The sequence below is a fragment of the Delphinus delphis genome, chromosome 21 (assembly GCF_949987515.2).
Source record: "Delphinus delphis chromosome 21, mDelDel1.2, whole genome shotgun sequence".
Classification (NCBI taxonomy): Eukaryota; Metazoa; Chordata; class Mammalia; order Artiodactyla; family Delphinidae; genus Delphinus; species Delphinus delphis.
Genome location: NC_082703.1, coordinates 29,489,224 through 29,502,129, shown reverse-complemented (window position 1 = coordinate 29,502,129; position 12,906 = coordinate 29,489,224). Strand labels below are relative to the sequence as shown.

The window sequence follows — 12,906 nt, the reverse complement described above, 5'->3', positions numbered from 1 at the left end:
GTTGTCTCCCTGTGGGCCTCCTTGCAGGGAGCAATTCTTGCATTTCATCCCCCCAGGGCCCGGGTGAAGTGGGTGGGGGAGACCAGCCTCAGCCAGTGCTGGCAGGACTGGGTTGGCAGCCAGCCTACTGCTGAGGTCACATAGCAGGACCATGTGATGAACAGACCTTGACTCACGCCACCCAAGTAGGTCTCTCTTAATAACAGAAATAATTTTTGGTCAGAGTCAGATGAGGAAAAAGGTTGATATCCCCCTTTAGATAATCAAACACTACCTACTGCTATTTCATACCCTTATGATTTTTTTTTCACATTTTAAAATTTTATCTTTTTCTTTTTTAAGAAAGTCGTATTCTGTTTAAACATCTTTAAGGTGTGAGGTGCCTCTGTTATTTAGTTTAGTCTTGTAGTTCTTAAGAGGTTTGCACGTGCATCAAGAAGAAGTTCCCCAGGGATGAGTATGTGTAGAATTAGGACATTTATTTCCAGTCAAGGGAGAAAAGCAAGTTTAAGAGGAGTCTGTATAATTTATCCTCGGGTTCTGGAGTTCTGAGTCAAACAGGAGTCTGTGAAGTTCATCCCTGTGTTCTAGAGTTCGAAGGGCTCAGTTTGCTGTCATCAAGGAGATTTTGATTTGGGAACTGGCGTTGGATAGGGAAGAAGTATCCACCACCTTCTACAACATTTTTTTTGATCATTACATATACCAATGGTATCATCCGTGCTGGTGCATCCTCCGTCTTTGCACACCCCTCGCAGAAGAATGCATTGTTTCTCTCCTGGAATAAGGCCAGTACTTGCTGCACAGAAAGAGATTTAACAGCCTCGTTAATTCACCATCAAATTATCGGTAATGTGCGTAAAGCAATACATCTAGAGAAGAATGGCTTTGAGATAGAATACATGATATTACCTATATGAAAAAATCCCTTAGGCAAAAGAAGTGGCTTTTTGGAGGAGGGGTGCTAAGAGCGTGGGACTATACACACCTTGGAGGGGGCAGGCTGGTTTCTAGAAGCTTTTAGAGAGTTGTCCTTATCAAGGGCAGTACATGTTGAACCGTGTGGGGTGCTTTGTTGTCACCATGACTGGGGAGATGTCCTTGGCGTTGGTGGGTAAGGCTCAGGGTTGGTAGATTTCCCTCCTAGTGAGCTGTCCTGCTCCAAATGCCAGTAACACCTGCTCTGAGACAGACTACTTCAGCCGAAGTATCCACCCTCTACCCCCTCGCCCGTGCTAACCTCCGCATCCCCATTTACAGCATCCTTATCGTATGGCACCTGTCCTCATCTCATCTCCTCTTGTGGAAAGTCTAGCCGTGCTCCAGCTTTCACCTTGCCTAATCGCCCCATGTCAGGACTGTGCAGGAACCGGATTTTCTGTGTTCTTCAGTGCCCGGTATATGCAGATGCATGGAGAGATTTTCTCTCGGAGCTGAAAGGTGCTTTTCCTTAAACACTCCCATATGTTTTCCCCATGCATTGGGCTGCTGAAAAGCACGTAACTGAGGTGTGCCTCAGCACCGTTCCCTCGCACCCCAGCATCCCTCCTCTAGCGTTGCCAGCGCAGCCAAGGGTCCTTTTCCCCGTGGGTCATGGTGGCTGATACGTAACAGGACACTTCTGTTTGCGGCCAGCAACGGGGATTAGCTGGCTCCTGAACCGTCCTGTTAACTCACCTGTGTCCCGTTTTGTCTTTACTGTCCAATAATGTACTAACCCTGACTGGCTGGCTTCTTTGGTCCCTAACTTCTACCGCGTAACTGAGAGTCTGAGCGCTCTGGGGCTCTGAATCTTTGTTTGGGGGGGGACGGTATTTAAACCAGGCCCTCATTGTTATCTCACCGTCCCGTAGAAAAATACCCGCAGCCATATACACCAATGCAGCCTCTTGTAACTGAATTTTCAGAACCTGTGCGAGTCTGTGTTCTCCGCCTGCTGCAGGATCTGACTCTCAGGCTAGCTGTCCGTGGGCTCGGAGCCTCGTGCGGCAAGAGAATGGCATGATGGGGAGTTGGTTAGCATCCTGTGGTGCTGCCTCTGCTCTGCCGGCTCTGGAGGCTGGAGCGTCTGTCTTTCAGGGAGAGCGCCGAGGGTCCCGCCGCTCTCGGGGACAGGGCTGAGGGTCTCACTGCTCTCGGGGAGGGAGCCGAGGGTGACCCCACCCCACGCCTGTCTACACAGAGTGCAGGCTCCGTACCCAGCAGTGCAGCAGTCCTCTTACCAGCTGTCGGTCTCTCCCCCGATAACCTCAGCCACGCACTTCGTGTAACATTTGGTGAGACTTTCAGGTTTTCTAACGAAGCTAAAATCAAGGGTTTTTAATATCGGGCAAGGCAGAGTGAGAGGCAGAGTATGTTTCAAGGACGCATCTGGGTATAAACATAGAGGCGTCCCACGTGGTGCATCTCCACATGCCAAAGTAAGGTATCGTGACCTTTCCGTGTGGCTGCAATATATTCTCTTCCAAAAACACCTGGCCATTGAGAGTTCTTCCCTCCTGTGAAAGATTATAGGATCTTTGTTTAATCCATCTTCTTGGCATAACTGATTTGGGAGAAACCAAGGAGGACTGATCTGGAGGAAGGGGTCGGCATGACGCCTCCAAAGCGTTCTTGTCAGACTCGTGGGGAGCCCGACGCTGTTACCAGCCCCAGTAACCTCCTGCTCTTCACGTGTTCTTTCTTTCTTTCTTTTTTTTTTAACTGTGGTAAGAACACTAAACGTGAGATCTCCACTCTGACATTTCTAAGTACACAGCATGGTACCATTATCCAGAGGCACAAGTCTGCCCAGCAGATCTCGAGAATTCCTTCATCTTGTAGAAGTGAAACTTTAAGCCCATCAGACGACAACTCCCCATTTCTCCCCTCCCCCAGCCCGTGGAAACTGCTGTTCTGTTCCAGGTTTCTACGAGTCTGACTATTTTTAGATGCCTCAGGTAAGGGCAATCATGCAGTCTTTATCTTCTTGGACTGGCTTATTTCACTTAGCATCATGTCCTCCAGATTCACCTTCCAGATTAGTCTTGAAGTAGAGTTTGTTGTGCCTCCTTGTCTACCTGCCCCACATCTATCATCCTGGACCCTGGCGGGTTTTGCCTGTGAATTGTGAGTCCTTCATACCATCAGTGATGCACTTTCCTCACCACCTTTGCTGGTTTTGTCTTATACTTTGGTATCCTACTTTAATGGAGTACGAATCATGGTGCCTAGAGGGTAGGAACTTCCTTTGGAATACTGAAGAAGGGACCTCATCCAAAGGACGACAGAGATTTCAGACAGTGCATATTTTCAAGTCTAAACATGATCATGACTTAGAGAATCCACCTAGATAGATCAGACTTACTTACCTTTGGACCACAGAAATGATCAGATTGAAAGGTTAGGAATTTTGATTTCCTAATTTCTCATGATTGTTACTGATACCGTTTATCTGTTTCCACACAGTTGCTGGTGGTTTCCCAGGCTTCATTCTATGTGTGTACCTCAAAGAGTGATTGTCTCAAGATTAGAAAAGAAGGAAGCTCCTCTGAACTTGAAGCTCCTTCTGTGGCAGAACGAGGAAGAGAAACTCTGAAGAAAGAATAGTGGAGGTAGTGAAACAAAAGGAAAGACCTATGGGGCTCGTAGGCCGCCTAGAACCCGTAGATGTTCCTACTTTAGGCATAAAGCGAGACCCAGCCCTGGTGATGGAGGTACTCGTGGTCACCACTCCCGGCGCAAAGCTGGTAGCCTTGCCCTCGCTGTTCCCGAAGTGTCCCTGCAGATTGAGCCTTGGTGCCATGCAGCTCTCACTGTGGCCTAATTCCATGGGATGCTGGGCACATTTTCTGGTATGAACTAGCGCTCTCCTGCCGCGGCCTTCTTGCAGTTCCTTAAACACACTGTGGTTTCTTCTGCATCAGGGGCATTGCACCGGCTTCTTCCTCTGCCAGGAGTGTTGAGGTCTCCTTGCAAGGCGTTCATCAATGAACACTTATCTTCCCGTTTTCGGCTCAAAAGGCACACCTCAATGAACTTTTCCCGGATGTTGCAGATTGACGATGACAGCATGTTTCAGGCACTCAGAATACTCTGTTCCTTTTCATTGTACTTATTAAAATGTATAACTTATAGACGCATTTGTAATCATTTGCCTAATGTCTGTCTTCTCTACTGAGGGAAGACAGTCTTCCTTTCATTTCCCATTGTATCTTGGGTATCTCACGTAGCCCATGGAAAGTGGCAGATGCTCAGTACACAGTTCTTACCATTGAATGCAGTTAAGTATTCTTTGACCGCACGCACATTTTCTGTCTCTTATTCCTTCTAGAACTTCTTGGCTCCAGCCTATTTTTAACTATTTGGCCACCCACTCCTGGATGTACAATTGTATTTATGGGTGTCCAGTCTTGTTATTACCATAGGAACTTCTCTAAACCTTAGGCCTAGATTTCTTGGAGTCCTGTTTTCCTGTCAGTTATTTCTGGCCTTTGCTCTAGGACAACCTTTTTCTTGAATTGTTTTCCACTCTGAGAATGAACCACTGCCATATCACTTTCTCACTATAATGGTGACTTTTGGCTTGATCTTTACTTCCAGAAGTATCCCTCCTTAACCTTGAAAAAAAAAGGCCCATAACATGGTGCATGACTCTGGATGGAGACAGTCATTTATGTTGAGTTGAATTTAGCTTAGGTGGTGGAAAGCAAGCATGAGCAAAAAAAAAAAATTCACTCAACAACCATGCACACATAATTATCTTGAAGCAAGTGCTTTCAGCAGTCTGATTATCACCATTATATGATTTTAAGAACAAAGATCAGGAAAATCTAAAGACTAGTGTAAGTCATCCCAATAATAATGCCAGAATGTTAAGCCGGTTCAACATGCCTACCACAGACACTGAAGAAAAAGGATTTAGAGGTAAGTGAAGTAACATGTTTCAAAGACATTGTAGCTTCCCAAAGAGGAAACTTGAAAATCTCCTTAGGTTCTTCAATGTCTAATTAGGGGACTTTGAGGTAAACAGCCTGACAGAAATTAGGGTTACCACTTTATGGGCATACCTACACCCTTAGATCGTTGGAAACAATGATGACCCAGATTAAAAGTACTTGGTTCCAGCTGCAGTGTTGCCACTACCTATGTGACCTTAGTGAAATCATATTCTTTATGTGGACATGGATTCCCTTATCTGTAAAATTAAAGAATTAACCATTAAATTGCCTTCTAATTTTAAGTCATTAACATCATATAATTTTATATTAGCTGTCGCTACAAGTGTGTCTTCTTCTGACAGAATTGAGAGCCAGGTGAGAAGTACATGAACTCCTTTAAGAGGGGGCAGCTATACATCAGATAGATCCCAAGATATCCATAGATTAGGCAAAGATCAAACATTTCAACATACATAAATATCTTTGATTGTATTTGAAAGAATCTTATAGATGAATCAAGGAAGAGGGAGAGTTACCCAGACTTAATCTATGTTCAGTGAACACATGTTATTTTGAGGGATGTGAACATCCTGACATCAACAGTGGAGAAAGCAATCTTAGTTTTTACAAGGATCTGAATGAATCAGCCTGAAAATGGCCATGTTCCCTTTTCCCTGTAAGTCTACACTTTAATATTCCAACTTCTCCATCATGAGCACCAAGGATGTAACTCAGGTTGTTAAAATGCTCCCTTCCTGTTTTGCGTTCTGCTTAAAATTTTGCCATTGACGTGCCGTCCCAAATCCATGCTTTTTCCAAATTCCTCTGCTCCCTATTAATAACTTGATATAATTCTCTTTTGTTGAGCTCTGTATTATGCGCCTAATTTCTACCATTCACAAATATTCCCTCACCAACAGACTGCATCACTTCCATTCACTAACCAAGTCTGACCCAGTAGCCGCCATTTTCACTCCCCTTTTTGGAGGTGGGGGCCCTTGTAAAAGCTGCTCGATTTGTATGCTGAGCCTGCTGTCACATGTCAGAGCTGCTCCGCTTCCACATCGGTCTGAGCCCCCTTTTCTAGTCATGGAGCTTGGAACTCATTTTCTGTTGGTGGAAATCCTTGTCCCGCTTCACAGTTTTGGCCTCATCAGTTCTAAGGAAGATGATCATGTTGGACTTTCGCATCCCTAAGACTGTGCATTAGGGTCTGAGATGGCCACAGTATAATGACGCATCCGAATAGGTCTCCTAAGAAATCTGTCTCTACAGTTATTCACCGTCTTACCTTTTGGTATTATAGTCAAAGAGAGGAGGAGAACAGAAAGCAGTAAATGGAGTCTCATGGTTGAATGCCCGGTAGAGAAGTGAATAATCAGGAATAGCGGGATTCAGGGCCTTTTATTTACTTCTGGAGACTGAGGTTCCTTTTAGTCAGTGAAGCTTAACAAGTAAGAAAATAAAACAGCTTCCGCTGGAATATTTCCAAGCCCTGAACTCCCTAATTTGGTGACAAATTAACCTAACTGCTGGAGACCAGATGGCTAATCCTTTACTTTTTCTGTGGGCTCTCAAGTTTCTCAGAGGTCAGTATCTTTGGCCAGTCATCTTTTAAAGGGTCACTGAGTGTAATAGTCCTTGTCACCAAAGTCCTCTGAATTGCAAGGGAGCTCTTCCGCAGCAAACTCTTTTCCACAAGACGGATAAAATAATTGCCTACGGACCATTTCTGGAAAAAAAAGAAGCGATATTTTTAAGGTATTCCTTTAAAAGAGAGGCCGGTATCACATATGTACTATGTTCTTAGTAGCATCTGAAAGGTAAATACACTTAGTTCACATTGAAAACTAAAATTGTCTCATTTGTTATTAATCCTTTGTATAACTGTCCCATATGACAAGATTGATGAGATCAGGAGAGTCAAATAAAGAGCACAGTATTTCCTCAATAGCTGTGTATTGTCTAAACACTATATGCCGAAAGCTTAAAGAGGGACTTCCCTGGTGGTCCAGTGGTTAAGACTCCGTGCTTCCAATGCAGAGGGTGTGGGTTCAATCCTTGGTCAGGAAACTAAGATCCCACATGCATGGTATGACCAAAAAAAATTTTTTTTTAAATAAATAAGAGAATAAATTTTGGGGGAAAAAAACAAAAGCTTAAAGAGATCCCTAACCTTTCCCCCTACCCTACCATATAGAAACAAAGTATAGAAAGCCTAAGTATATGCCTTTGGCCAATAACCAATTGACCTAAAACCAGTTTATCTAAAGTTAATTGACCTATGATCAATGGCTTAATGACACATTTATCTAAATTTACTTATTTTTTCATTTATAAACTTTTATATGTGATATCAGCTTTTTACAGAAAAATTTTATATACTTTTATGTCTTCTATTATGACTACTTTTGATCACTTACATGTTTATTAACTAATGAGTTTATCTATTTTGAAAACTTGAGATACAGTTGACATATAACATTGTGTAACTTTAAGGTGTACGACATGTTGATGTGATACATTTATGTATTGCGGTGTGATTGCCACCACAGTGTTAGCTGACACCTCTATTAGGTCACATAATTATCATTTCTTCTGTGTAACGAGAACAATTAAGATGTGGTTTCCTATGACTTTGAGGTTTATCGTACAGTGTTGTTGACTATAATCACTATGTTGCCCATTAGATCTCCAGAACTTACTTATCTACTGGTTGTAAGTTTGTACCCTGAAACAGCATCTCCCCAATTCCCCCACTCCTGGCCCCTGGTAGCCACCATTCTACCCTCTGTTGTGATGAGTTTGGCTTTTTAGATTCCACATCAAAGTGAGATCACACACTATTTGTCTTTCTCTGTCAGACTCATCTCACTTAGCATAATGCCCTCCAGGTACTTCCATGCTGTTGCAAATGGCAGGATTTCATTTTTTTTCTCATGGGTGAATAATATTTCATTGTGTATATACACACACACACACACACACACACACACACACACACACTTCTTCATCTGCTGATGGACACTTGGGTTGTTGTCATATCTTGGCTATTGTGAATAATGCTGGAAAGATCACGGGAATGCAGATAATTCTTCAAGATCCTGATTTCATTTCCTTTGTATATATGCCCCAAAATGGGATTGCTGGATCATAGGGTAACGCTATTTTTACTTTTTTGAGGAACCTCCACGCTTTTCCATAGTGGCTGCACCATTTCACATCCCACCAACAGTGCACAAAGGTTCTCTTTTCTCCACATCCTCACCAGCACTTGTTATTTCTTGTCTTCTTGATGACAGCCATTGTAATAGGTGTGAAGTAATCTTTCACTGTGGTTTTGATGTGCATTTCCTGATGATTAGTGATGCTGAGACTCTTTTCATGTACCTGTTGGTCATTTGTATGTTTGGGAAAATCTCTGTTTAGTTCCTCTGTTCATTTTTTTAAAATGGGGTTATTTGGATTTTGTTATTGAGTTGTATGAGTTCTTTATATATTTATAAATATTAACCCTTATCTGATATATCATTTGCAAATATTTTCTCCCATTGTGTAGATTGCCTTTTCATTTTTGTAGATTGTTTCTTTTGCTGTGCAGAGCTTTTTAGTTTGATGTAATCCTGCTTGTTAATTTTTGCTTTTGTTGATTGTGTTTTTGGTGTCATATCCAAAAAATCGTTGCCAAGAAAATGTCAAGGAGATTTTTCCCTGTTTTCTTCTAGGAGTTTTATGGTATAAGGCCTTATGTTTAAGTCTTTAATTCATTTCAAGTTAATTTTTTGTGAGTGGTGTAAGGTAGGGGCACAATTTCAGTGTTCTGCATGTGATTATCCAGTTTTCCCAATACCACTTGCTGGAGAGACTGTCATTTCCTTACTGAGTATTCTTGGCTCCCTCGTCAAGCATTAGTTGACTGTATATGCAGAGATTTATTTTTGGACTCTCTATTCTCTTCCTTTGGTCTCTGCATCTGTTTCTATGCCAAAAGCATTTTATTATTTTAATTTTTGATGCTATTTTAAGTAGAATTTCTTTTTATATTTTCTTTTCAGATATTTATTTGTTAGTGTATAGAAACACTACTGATTTTCACATGTTGATTTTGTATCCTGCAACTTTACTGAATTCATTGACTAGGTCTTACAGTTTTTTGGTGGACTCTTTAGGATTTCCTATATATAAAATGTCATCTGAAAATAGAGACAATTTTACTTGTTGGTTTCCAATTCTAAAAGCTTTTAATTTCTTTTTCTTGCTTGATTTCTCTGGTTAGGAATTCCAGTACTGTGTTGAATAAGAGTGGTGAGAGTGGGCACCCTTGTCTTGTGCCTGATCTTAGAGTGAAAACTTGTAACCTTTCACCATTGAGTATGATTTTGGCTGTGGGTTTGTCATATATGGCCTTTATTATATTGAAATACTTTCCATCTATACCTAAGGTGTTACAAGATTTTATCATGAATGAATGTTAAATTTTGTCAAATGCTTTTTCTGCATCTATTTAGATGATTGCATGATTTTTATCTTTCATTCTATTAACTTGATGTATCACATTTATTGATTTGCATGTTATTAACCATCTTTGCATCCCAATGATAAATCCCATGTGATCATGGTGAATGATTCTTTTAATGTGCTGCTGAATTCAATTTAGTACTAGTATTTTATTGGGATTTTTGTATCTTTAGGTAGATTTGTCTGTAGTTTTCTTCTAGTGTCCTTTTCTGGCTTTGGTATGAGGATAATGCTGACCTCATAAAATGAGTTTGGGAGTGTTTTCACCTCTTCAGTTTTGCGGAGGAGTTTGAAAAGGACTGGCATTAATTCTTCCTTAAATGTTTGGTAAAATTCACCAGTGAAGCCATCTGGTTTTTGATTACTGAATTAATATCCCTTCTAGTAATTGGTCTGTTAAGATTTTCTATTTCTTCTTCATTCAGTCTTGGTAGGTTGTATATTTCTAAGAATTTATCCATTTCTTCTAGGTCTAGTTTCTTGGCATAGAGTTATCATAGTAGCCTCTTATGATCCTTTGGATTTTGGTGGTCTCGGTTGTAATGTTTACTTTTCATTCATAATTTTGTTGATATGGATCCTCTCTCTTTTTTTTCTTGTTTAGCCTAGCTAAAGGTTTGCCAGTTTTGTTTATCTTTTCAAAGAACCAACTCTTAGTTTTGTTAATCATTTCTGTTATGTTCCTGTTCTCTATTTCATTTATTTCTGCCTTAGTCTTTATTATTTCCTTCCTTCTGCTAACTTTGGTCTTGGTTTATTCTTCTTTTTCTAGTTCCTTGAAGCATGGAGTTAGGTTGTTTATTCGAGTGTTTTTCTTGTTTCTTAATACAGGCATTTACTGCTATGAACTTCCCTCTTAGAACAGCTTTTGCCGCATCCAATAAGTTTTGGTATATTGTGTTTCCATTTTTTTCTCTCAAGATATATGTATAATTTCCCCTTTAATTTCTTCTTTGATACATTGGTGGTTCAGGAGAGTATTGTTTAATTTTCATGTATTCATGAATTTTCCAGTTTTCCTCCTGTTACTGATTTCTACTTTCATACCACTGTGGTCAGAGAATATACGTAGGACTTCAGTCTTCTTGAATTTGCCAAGACTTGTTGTGTGGCCTAACATGTTATCTAGTTGAGAAAACGCTACATGTGCACCTATCTATCCATTGTTGAGAGTGGGGTAAATATATCATTTCATCCTCTCCTGGTCTGAAAAGTTTCTGTTGAGAATTCTGCCCTTCTGTTGAGGGCCTCCTGGGAAGTGGCCATGATGCTTGGGAAGCTAGATGTCCACATCAGGCTCTCTTTTTCCCACTGGAGAATCACAGGTCCACGGGGGCTTTCTTGGTCTGGTTCTGTGCCAGCCTTGGGGAGGGGTGATGAGGTTAGAGTGTAGCGATCCATTTACCTTCTAATACCATCCTTCTCAGTGTTCGCAGTCCAAACAATTTCTTCAGACTCACCCCCTGTTCTGGGATTTTCACAGTGGTGTCTAATCTGTGGATATTTGCTAGTTTGTCTTCTTGTGAGGGAGACTGAAGTCAGGAACGACTTATATAACCATCTCAAAAACCAAAAATAGGATACTGATGTCAGAAGGCAGGACCTACTGTCTAATGGAAAAATTACTTTCAGAGACCATAGGCTGCCCCTCCAATCGCTTTGCATCCCAGAGTACAAAGGTCTGGGGGTTAGAATGATTTCAAAAGAGGGGCCACCTGCTGCCTGGTGCCACCTCACATTACGGACTCTCTCCCTGCAGCTGTGGTCCTCAGCAGCCCCAGGTACAGCTCCAGAAGTCCTTGATGTGGTGTGTGCTGTGCACAGCAAAGCTATGGGTGCATGGCTGCCTCTGCCTAGATTTCAGAAGATGCTCTAGAGAGCTGTGGGTCCCAGGCAGAGAACTGCTGCTGAGGTGTGATCACCACTGACAGCCCCCCTTTAGGGCAAAGCCCAGTGGAGCCATATGCGCATGGTTCCCCCAAACTCCAGGCATGCAATTATAGCTCAGGAGAGCGGCCCGTGTACCCCTCAATGCAGGGAGCTGTGGGGGCGGGGCTGCTTGGAGCCTCGGAGACCCCAGCCCTGCCCAGGAGTGTCTGGAGAATGGGACCTATGCCTGGATCTCTTGACTGGACTCCAGACTCTCATAAAGGTCTTTCCATCCGTGTATAGTTGTTAAATTAGCCTTTGTGTGAGAAGAGGGGGTCTGGGACCTGCTGTTCTGCAGGTTTGCTTCCTGGAATATTTATGACGATCCTCTCTATTCAGATATTCCTATTCTAGTGTTTAAAGTCTGAACAAAAGAATTGGAAGTGTGAAACACACACACACACACACACACACACACACACACAGTGTCTCCCACAGAAGTTAGCCAACATGTTGAATTATTAAAGCAAGTGTGGCATGTCCAACCATCAAAAGGATTTAGACAGGATGCTAAGGACTGATGTAAATTAAGTATAAGAAGGATATTTTTATTAAAAAGGATAAAAAAATGCCAGAGACAAGACTTTATTACTGTACATGACTAACTAAAAGGTATTTGTAGGGAGACAGACACAAGTCAGGAGATTATTCTATATTTGGCAAGAGAAAAACTATGATGAATACATCAGTGTTTCCAGAGTCTTTTGGAACACACCATGAGGTTGCTTCTTCTAGGGACTAGAGAGTCTGCTCATCCTGTTTTGATAGCACTTGTAATGTAGTCGAAGCCTGCTGTTCTTTCAAGGTTTTGAAATCTTTCCTACGTACCTGTAAGGGTTTTGCTATTCTCTTATAATCCCCCATCCGCACCCCAGAACTGTGATTGCATCTCATTAGGATAACAGTCTTTCAGGTATTTTTTCCTTAGTTATTTAAGACATCATGTTTCCATGATAAATCAGGAAAACAAGCGGACTTGCCAGCAAATTCCGAATTCTAGATAACAGGTGCCATGGTGTTTTAAATGAGCTAAAGCCAGATTGAGGACCTCTTCTGAGCTCTGAGACTCACGAGCGCTCACAGGCAGCTAGTCTAAGCTGAGGCGCCCAATTCTGCGGAGTCCAGGTATAGATCAGTAATATAGGGGCGAGATTGACTTGGTAGAGAGTCCCGGTTTCCCACCTGTATCCAAAAAGGACATAGTCTTTGTAAACTAAACGCAACTCAGGTGAGGTGCTTATATCCATATTCTCGCCAGATGGTGGAGATGAGGTAGGGAGGGAGAAATGAAAGCAAACCATCAAGCTGTCTCACCACTTACACACTTAGTTCCTTACCTACAGTATACCTCTGCTGTTTTAAGGTCAATTTTGCCCTAAATCGAGTAAAGATTATACCAAATTATTATGGGAAATGTCCATACTCTGAGAATCAAAAAAAAGAAAAAACCATAAAGACTTCATAAATACTGCATTATAGGAAGAGAGAAAGGGAGTCTTCACTACCGGCGCACATTTCCTTAATCATCGAGGTTTTATAT

The 12,906-nt window shown here is 41.8% G+C and overlaps 1 protein-coding gene across 1 annotated transcript; it reads right to left on the bottom strand.

The window, feature by feature from the left end:
* Positions 1 to 617: 617 nt before the first annotated feature.
* Positions 618 to 6,268, bottom strand: LOC132417498 (beta-defensin 130B-like). The gene is made up of 2 exons (XM_060001118.1): positions 6,211 to 6,268; positions 618 to 799 (listed from the first exon to the last, which is right to left on the bottom strand). Exons 1-2 carry the CDS (start codon positions 6,266 to 6,268, stop codon positions 618 to 620), a joined length of 240 nt encoding a protein of 79 aa, XP_059857101.1.
* Positions 6,269 to 12,906: the final 6,638 nt, after the last annotated feature.